Source organism: Myotis davidii, unplaced genomic scaffold, assembly GCF_000327345.1.
Source record: "Myotis davidii unplaced genomic scaffold, ASM32734v1 scaffold384, whole genome shotgun sequence".
Lineage (NCBI taxonomy): Eukaryota > Metazoa > Chordata > Mammalia > Chiroptera > Vespertilionidae > Myotis > Myotis davidii.
In genome coordinates, this window is record NW_006295385.1 from 338370 (window position 1) to 348215 (window position 9846).

Consider the following 9846-nt stretch of genomic DNA (forward strand, 5'->3'; position numbering starts at 1 on the left):
CTCACCCTCCCCTCCGAGTGCACAAATTTTTGTGCACCGAGTCTCTAGTCCTATATAATAAAAGCCTAATATGCTAAGTGTCCGACCGTTCAAACAATCGCTATGATGTGCACTGACCGCTGGGGTTGCAGATACTCCGACTGGTAGGTTAGCTTGCTGCTGCGGTCTGGCCAATTGGGACTGGGCAGGAAGGATTGGACATGCCCTGGAGCCCTCCTGCAGTCCCTCCCTGGCTGGCCAACCTCTCATGATCCCTCTCTGGCCAGCTGGTCCTGATCAGCCCCAATCGGGACTGCACAAGATGGGCCAGACACGCCCTGGAGACCTCTTGCGGTCCCTCCCCACCTCCAGTCGTGCACTGGTGGGGGTCCCTTGGCCTGGCCTGTGCCCTCTCACAATCCGGGACCCCTCAGGGGTTGTCAGAGAGCTGGTTTCAGCTCTATCACTGCAGGCCAGGCTGAGGGACCCCACCGGTGCAGAAATCCATGCACCAGGCTTCTAGTTAGAGATAAAGCAGCATGTTCCAAAGTATGTTTTGCTTTTCACACTATGTTCAGAAACTATGCAAGTTGTTTATGTGCCTGCACAAATAGTGTGTTATTAAAGCCATCCTCAGCCCTCTCCCTCCCCTCAGTTGGTGTCATTCTGTAATATTATATCTCTGAATGTCTTAAGATTCTAGATTGAAGGAAAAATCTCACAACCAAGGTACATGCCTTTGACTGGAATAGAACCTGGGACCCTTCAGTCTGCAGGCCGATACTCTATCCACTGAGCCAAACCAGTTAGAGCTGGACTAATATTCTTCATGTTGCTTAAATATGTAAACACCCATACTTTAAAGGTTTATAATTTATTTTGAATTTATTATAAGTCTATTTAACTTACCATGAAAATTTTTACTTTCTCTGTGGCAGAAGTCTTACCTACAGAAATAAAGGTGTGCAGCTGAATTGGAACAGAAGCTAGATAATGTAGGGGCTATATGTTTCTTTGCTCCCAAATTAAGACATTTGGTCTAATGGGAAAACTAAGAAGTTGAGCCTCTTTATGCAACATATTGTTGTCCCTGCAGCCACATGAGGAAAGGTGTGCTTCTGTGCGCCCCTCTGCTGTGTACTACCTCCTGTTCAGGCCTGTCTGGTAGGGTGAGGACTGAGCCAGTGTGAAATGAGCGGGAGAAAGATACTCATCCTCTCAGATTTAGCCTTTTCTAGAACAGTTGCTCCATAAATAGCAGAGGACTTCTATAATTAAGTAATTTCTCCTCATCTACCTTAGAAATGAGAGAATTTCAGAGGTCCCATTTAAAAAATAGATTAGAAAACAAAGATGCAGAAAATATCTTGGTAAAACTGATGAAACTGAAAGTAGATTTTTCCTTTCTAGATTATCAACTCAGGATTTAGCTAATGAAGGTACCAACTCAGGATTTTAGCTCATTCAGTGTGTGTGTGTGTGTGAATGTTCATATGTCAAAACTCCTTTAGTATAAGTATTGCTTATTGTGAATTCTTAGTGAGTTATAAATATTGCCTGATTTTCTATAAAATCCTTAGAGAATGGTAGAAGTATAAAATGTACATTTCTGCCTGGCCAGGTGGCTCAAGTGCTTGAAGCGTTGTCCCATACACCAAAAAGGTTGCTGCTTTAATACTGGTCAGGGCACATATGGGAGACAACCAATCAATTTTCTCTCTTACATCAATGTTTCTCTCTCTCTCTGTGTCCTCCCCCTTCCTCTGTCTCTAAAATTAATAAACATATCTTTGGGTGGGGATTAAAAAACAGTGTTTTTTAAAAAGTACATTTATGACTAGGTTGGCGAGCAAACACATTTATTCAAGATCCTGAGGGAGTGACCTCCAGCCAGAGAAGTCACAGTTAGGAATCCAGGAACTCTGCGTTTATACTCCTGTAGACATTGTGTTATGTGAGTCTTATACAAGTTAAGCCATCATAGATCCCAATTAGATTTTCATGGAGTTAAATTATTTAGAGTGAATAATATGTAGCAGCAGCTGTTGTCGTCATTTCCTCCTCTTCCTCCTCCTCCTCCTCCTCTTCCTCCTCCTCCTCATCATCATCACCACCATGTAGATTTGCCTTATTTTAAGCAAACCTAAAAAAATACATGTTCTCAAACTTTTGAATTTTTGCTAATCAGTGAAAAGGGATTACCTTGTGTGGATTTGAATTCTCTTATGAATTAATTTCTAAGAACTCTTTATTAGTGAGTTTTATTTATTTGTGATATGAGTTATAAAAGTGTGTGGTTTTTAGCTTAAATACTGTGCTACATTTGTCCTTAGGGATTTGTCAATTGTCTTAGAGTGGAAAAGGGCTCCACGGTTTAAAATTTCTGGTTCAGAGACCTTAAGCTACTGAATCAAGAGAGAGTAAATCTGACTTGTAGATCTTTCTAGAGAGTAATGTTCCATGTAGATAGAAAGAAGACATTGATGGACAGGGAAGAACTCTTAGTTGCAACTATGTTTATGTAATAGTTTTGTACAGTATTGTCATAGAGTTCATAGCATAGTTTGCAGTTCTATAATGTTAAGAAGATGCAACTCATATTTAAACAATTCAATGGTAGAATAGAAAAAATAAAGATTTCAAGAACTATAATCATTGTTTTTACAGCCTTAGTTTTAGGAGCATTGCTGATTAGATGTGTTAATTCAGCCATCTGCTGATACAAGTTAATTGCACTTAATGGGTTACAGTATAATAATTTTGAATCCAAGTTATCATGTTACTTTCATTTTTTTCTAACGGAGTTATGTGATTGTCAACTTATACTCTGCAGTAACTTAGATTATTTATACAATGCTGCTGAAAGCCAGGGGGAGGCAGAGAAATTCTTACCCAGTTGGGAGAGACATGCCAGCTGCAGTGGCAGCAAGGTAGACGCACTGCACCAGGGCCATTTCTACTATTATAAAGCTTGAGAAAGAACGGAACCAGAAGAGTCATGGTTGTATGGGTGCTTTTATTGGTGATAAAGTTTGAATTAGCATATGCAGGGCATTCTAAGACTATATTCACTCCGTTAGTTAATTGGTTGGGGTGAATTCTCTCTCAGTGTTTAATCTGAAATTAAATCATGTTACCAGCCCACTGTGACATTAAAGGATGGTAATAGTGCTTGGGTGGGTGGCATTGCTCAGTGCAGATTATGCATATTAAGTCAGCTGGCTTCCTAAATGGCTCTCCTTCTCTGGCTTTGGAACAGTGTTTTAGGTTATTGAAAAAAATCTGTGTTATCCATATACACAACTGTAAATGCTTTGAAACAAACAAATCCATACAAGATTTGTGATTGTAGCATTGCAAACATTAAACATTGACTATTCATGTACCATCTTTCTAAAACTAGAATTCACATACATATAAACATATATAACTTTTCATATTTAGTTCTCCTAAAATTTTCTTAATAAAGATAGGAGAGTTTTGTTGCTGTTGTTGCTTAATCTGTCAACTTATCCTTTAGTACAGGAGTCCTCAAACTTTTTAAATAGGGGGCCAGTTCACTGTCCCTCAGACCGTTGGAGGGCCGGACTATAGTTTAATAAAAAAACTATGAACAAATTCCTGTGCACACTGCACATATCTTATTTTGAAGTAAAAAAACAAAATGGGAACAAATACAATATTTGTATTTGCATGTGGCCCGCGGGCCGTAGTTTGAGGACCCCTGCTTTAGTACCTCATTTAAACTAAAATAAATTGAAATTGTCTTTTAAAACTCCCTTAAATTCCTGCTTCAGAAAAAGTCTTATTCAGTGAGGTAAAAAATAGCATTGGTTATTTTAAGAATTACATATAGTTTTATTGATTACTAGAATAATACATGTGTGTATAAAAAATTTAAGACTATAGAGATTGTAAAGAGTATAAATGAAAGTTCCATGTAATTCCACCCTTCAAAGATGGTTTTATAGGTTTTTAGTTGATAATAGTGTAATAACTCCATTAGAAAGAATGAGAGTAACATGCTTTGAAAATATTTTCCCACCCTGATTAGAAAACAACATAGATAGTCGAAAATTTCTAGTTTATAGTGAAGCAAACACCAATAAATTATACATAATTCTACCACTCAGAATGTTTGCTTTGTGTCTTTCCACGTTTCTTTCTGTGTTCAGAAACTATGCATGCTGTTTATGTGCCTGCACAAATAGTGAATGTATCATCTTTGAATTTTTTATAAAAGGTGTCAAACTAGGCATAGTTACATGCTATGCTTTATAAACTAAAATGTGGTGATTATTTTTCCATGTCACTTATAATGTGATTTTTAATGGTTGTATACTAATTTATCATAATGATATATAATATTTAACTATTTCTCTTGTTGGATATTTAGTGGTTTTTGTTTGTTTTGCTTTTAAAAATAATATTTTTGTAAATATATTTTGCTGAATATTCTTGAAGATAAATATATGCAGAAATTCTTATTATTTCCTGAGGATAAATTCATAGATATGTAGTGATTTTTAGAAAACAACAGCATTGTGCTCAGTTCATTTGTACAAACTTCTGGGATTGATTAGTAGATAAGCAAGATCTCATTATATTTTTAGAATGACTTTAAAAAGGAAATTTGAAGATTCTAAATTGAAGGCATTTAATTTATATAGATAATCCTCTAGGTTTAAGTATTCTGGGGTTAGTATTCAAATCCTGCAGTTGAATGCATAATCACTGCATTTGTGTCAGGGAAGCCTATATGCCTGTTTTAATACCATTCTTGTTTATGTCACTGAGTTTTATATCCATTGAGTGTTTGGAACTGTATATGTGACACAAAACTCCAAATCCAAAGTGAAAAACAGTCAAACTCAGGTTTAATGGGATGCTCAGTAACAAGTGTAGCTAGATTTTCTTGGAGAGAAAGAATATGATGATTTCGCAAGGAACGTTATTTATTTATTTATGTATGTATGTATGTATGTATGTATGTATGTGTAATCTTGTCACTTCTTTTTTTTAATCTTTTTAAAAAAATCTGTATTGTTCAGAGTATTACATAGGTCCTCCTTTTCCCCCCATTAACCTCTTCCAACCCGCTCCCATTCCCCCCCTGCTCTCACCACCCCATTGTCTGTGTCCACAAGATAATGCGTATATGCATACACATTCATTGGTTGATTTCTTCCCACCCACCCTCTCCTGCCTTCCCTCTGAAGTTCAACAGTCTGTTTATATTTCTATGTTTCTGGGTCTATTTTTGTTCATCCATTTATTTGGTTCATTAGATTCCACATTTGAGTAAGATCATGTGATACTTATCTTTCTCTGACTGGCTTACTTCACTTAGCATAATACTCTTCAGATCCATCCATGCTGTTACAAATGGTATGAGTTCTTTCTTTTTTTATTGCCATACAGTATAACACTGTGTAAATGTACCACAATTTTTTTTACGCATTCATCTGCTGATGGGCACTTCAGCTGTTTCCAAATCTTAGCTATTGGAAATTGCACTGTTATGAACATAGGGATGCATATGTGCTTTCTGATGAGTGTTTCGAGTTTCTTAGGCTATATTCCTAGAAGTGGGACCACTGGGTAAAATGGGAGTTCCATTTTTAATTTTTGATGAAACTCCATACTGTTTTCTGTAATGGCTGCATCAGTCTGCATTCCCGTCAGCAGTTTACTAGGGTTCCCTTTTCTCTACAACCTTGCCAACACTTGTCATTTGTTGATGCATAGCCATTCTAACAGGTGTGAGTTGATATCTCATTGTCATTTTGATTTGCATCTCTGATCATTAGTGATGTTGAGCGTTTTTTATGTCTGTTGGCCATCTGTATGTCTTCTTTGGTGCAGTTGTCTATTTAGGTCCTTTACCCATTTATTTTTTTAACATATTTTTATTAAACTTACATAAAATAAAATACACAGCTTTAAGTGTATATTGCTTCTTCTTCTTTTTTTAAAATCTTTATTGTTGAAAGTATTACATGTCTCCCTTTATCCCACCATTGACCCCATCCTGCCTGCCCCTACCCCCAGCCCCAGGCTTTCACCATTCTATTGTCTGTGCCCATGGGTTATACACATATGCATACAAGGTCTTTGGTTGATTACCTCCCACCCACCCACCTTCCCCCACCTTCCCTCCCTGATTTCTCACTTCCCTCTAATATTCCACACTCTGTTCCATTTTTCCATGTCTCTGAATCCACCCATTCATCAGTTTATTTTGTTAAATAGATTTCACATATGAGTGTGATTATGTGATACTTATCTTTGTCTGACTGACTTATTTCACTTAGCATGGCAGTCTCAAAGGGGTCTTTATTCCAGATGAATTTTTGGAGAGTTTGTTCTAGATCTTTGAAATATGCCGTGGGTATTTTAATGGGGATTGCATTGAATCTTTAGATTGCTTTGGGTGGTATGGACATTTTAATGATGATTCTACCAATCCATGAACATGGAATATTCTTCCACATATGTATCTCTTCCTCTATCTCTTTTGTCAGTGTCCTATAGTTTTTGGAGTACAGGTCTTTTACTTTCTTAGTTAAGTTTATTCCTAAGTATCTTAATTTTTTTATTGCAATGGTAAATGGGATTGTTTCATTAGTTTCTCTTTTTGAGAATTCATTATCTATATAATAAAGAGGTAATATTCTAATTTGTCCATTACGATGTCCCAGTCATGACCAGTCTGTGGGCAGGGCCAGGGCGGGGACTTCCGCCCCCAGCACTAACGTCACGCTGCCTGCGTGCGTTCCCGTTCAGCACTGGTATGATGCTGTGTGGGAGGGGGGGCTGGGCTTGATGGATCTAAGGCCCTGCCCCCTGCCCCAGTTCCGGCCAGGAGACCTCAGGCCATGACCTCCCCCTTGGCTCCGGGCCAGGAGACCTTAGACTGTGCCCACCCCCCCCACCCCCCGCCTGGCAGGGCTTAAAGGGGGACCTCAGGCCACACACCCGCCCTGGCGCTGGGCTGGGGGACCTGAGGCTGTTTCTCCTGCCTGGAGGGGCTTGATGGGGGTGGGGCTGGCTGGGTCTAGGTCTCACCCAATGATGGCAGGGCCGGCTGGGTCTGGGTCTCCTGCATTTTCGAAGCACATGAAGGTGGTGGGTGGGGACCTGACTCAAGGTCCTGTGGCACACCCCAGACTCTGACAGGAGGGAGATTTTATATACATTTTACTAATTTTCTTTCATCTCTGACACTTCTGTTATAGAGAAAGGGCAAATAGCAATATTAAAATATTTCTTCTCATTAATTCCCTTTTAATGTGCACGAATTTCGTGAACCGGGCCACTAGTTGGTATATAAAAATGCTATGGATTTCACTTCCGAATTCATTTATTAAATCTAATAGTTTTTTTTTTCATAGCATCATTAGGGTTTTCTATGTACAATGTCATGTCATCTGTGAATAATGAGAGTTTTCCTTCCTCCTTTCCAATTTGGATGCCTTTTATTTCTTCCTCTTGTCTGATTGCTATGACTGAGTTCTTCAGTAAGTACTATGTTGAACAAGAGTTGTGAAAGAGTGCATCCCTATCTTGCTCCTGTTCTTAGGGGAAATGGTTTTAGTTTTTGCCTATTGAGTATGATGTAGGTTTGTCATAAATGGCTTTTATTAGGTTGAGGTAGGATCCTCTATTCCCACTTTGCCAAGACAGTTTTTATCAAAAAAGTGTGTTGGATTTTGTCTAATGCTTTTTCTGCATCAATTGATATGATCATGTGATTTTTGTCTTGCAGTCTGTTTTTCTGCTGTATTACCTTTATTGATTTGCAAATATTGTACCATTCTTGCATCCCAAGAATAAATCCCACTTGGTCATGGTGTATGATCTTTTTAATGTATTTCTGGATCCGATTTGCTAGAATTTTGTTGAGGATTTTAGCATCTATGTTCATTAGAGATATTGGCCTATAGTTCTCTATCTATGTTGTGTCTCTATCTGGTTTTGGAATTAGGGTAATGCTGGCCTCATAGAAAGCATTTGGAAGTGTCCCTTCCTCTTCAATTTTTTTGAATAGTATGAGGAGGATAGGTGTTAGTTTTTCTTTGAATATTCTGTAAAACCCTTCTTTGAAACTGTCCTGACCAAGGCTTTTGTTTCTTGGGAGTTTTTTATTTATTACTGTTTAAATTTTATCAGTAATTTTCAGACTATTTAGGTTTTTTGATTGTTTCTGATTGAGTTTTGGAAGGTTATATTTTTCTAGGAATATGTCCATTTCATCCAGGTTATCCCATTTGTTGAAATAAGGTCGTTCATAGTATTTTTCTTATGATGCTTTGTATTTCTGTGTGGCCAGTTGTTACTTCACCTCTTTCCTTTCTGATTTTGTTTATTTGGGTCCTCTCTCTTTGTTTCCTGGGGAGTCTGGCTAGAGGTTCATCAATCTTGTTTATCCTTTCAAAGAACCAGCCCTTGGTTTTATTGATCTTTTGTATTGTGTGTGGTTTTTTATTTTTATTTTTGTCTCTATATCATTTATTTCCACTCTGATCTTTTTTCTCCTTTCCTTCTACTTACTCTGTGCCTTCTTATTGTTCTCTTTCTAATTCTTTAAGTTCTTGTGTTAGATAACTTATTGCCAGTTTTTGTTGTTGTTGTTTTGTTTTTTGTTGTTTTTTTAGATAGGCCTGTAGTGCTATGAACTTCCTCTTAGGACTGCATTCACTGTGTCCCATAGATTTTGGATTGTTGTATATGTCCATTTTCATTTGTTTTCATGAAGGTTTTTATATCTTCTTTGATATCTTGGTAACCCATTCACTGTTTATTAGCATGCTATTTAGCCTTCATGTAGTTGATTGTTTTGAGCGTTTTTATTGTAGTTGACTTCTAATTTAATGCCAGTGTGATCTGAGAAGATGCTTGATCTGATTCCAATCTTTTTGAATTTGTAGAGACTTAGCTTGTGTCTAACATGTGGTCTAACTTTGAAAATGTCCCATGCGCACTTCACAAGAATATATATTCTGTAGCTTTAGGGTAGAATGTTCTGAAGATGCCAATAAGTTCTTTCTGTTTTAGAGTGTCATTTAGAAGTCCTGTTTCCTTGTTGATTTTTTTGTCCAGAAGATTTATCCAGTGATGCCATGGGGTATTAAAGCCCCCTACTATGATTGTATTGCTGTCGATCTCTCCCTTGATATCCTCCAGAAGTTTTTTATATATTTAGATGCTCCTGTATTGGGTGCATATATGTTTACCAGAGTTATAGCCTCTTGTTGTATTGATCTCTTTATTATGAAGTGGCCTTCCTTATCATTGTTATGGCCTTCATTTTGATATCTATTTTGTCAGATATAATTATTGCTACCCCAGCTTTTTTTTTCATTTCCATTTGCCTGAAAAATTTTTTCCCATACCTTCACTTTCAGTCTGTGTGAGTCCCAGGTTTCTGAGGTGGGTCTCTTGTAGACAGTACAGACAGTCCTCAGATTACGTTGGACACGATGTACATCGTTTCATGGTTACATCACCATCTCCCATCCTATTTAATAAAAGACAAAAAGGGTAATTAACCATACCTCCGCTACGCTTCCCATTGACTAATCAACACCATATGCTAATTTGTATACTGCAGGCAGGGCTGGCCAGTGCCAGACGCCATCCGGGCCAGGTGTGGCCCTGGGTGGCCGGGCTTAGGCGGTGCGATCGTATCACCTAAGTCCCGCCCCAGCCAGGACCTCCGTGTGCCGCCTAAGCCTCCGCTGCCTAAGCCCCGCCCCCAGCCTGGACCTCCGTGTGCCGCCTAAGCCCCGCTGCCAGCTGGGACCCATTTGCGATCCCAGAGCAGGCAAGTGCGGAGGCGGCTGGCCCCCAGGTGGGCCAGGGCAT

General features: G+C 38.5%; 1 protein-coding gene and 1 pseudogene across 4 annotated transcripts in view; one reads left to right on the top strand and one right to left on the bottom strand.

Annotated features, from left to right (window-relative positions):
- LOC102753245 overlaps positions 1–2933 on the bottom strand; it is a 9126-nt pseudogene extending 6193 nt beyond the window's left edge.
- The window catches only part of ST7 (suppression of tumorigenicity 7), a 240475-nt gene that overhangs the window by 49279 nt on the left and 181350 nt on the right, over positions 1–9846 (top strand). The window contains exon 1 of one of the 4 annotated variants that reach the window (XM_015567991.1): positions 2998–3009. The exons of the other annotated variants lie outside the window; for them this stretch is intronic. Within the exon in view, the coding sequence (XP_015423477.1) occupies position 3009 (1 nt within the window). The 5' untranslated portion in view covers positions 2998–3008. Of the gene's footprint in view, positions 1–2997; positions 3010–9846 lie in introns of those variants that run through there. 4 annotated transcript variants of the gene reach the window in all.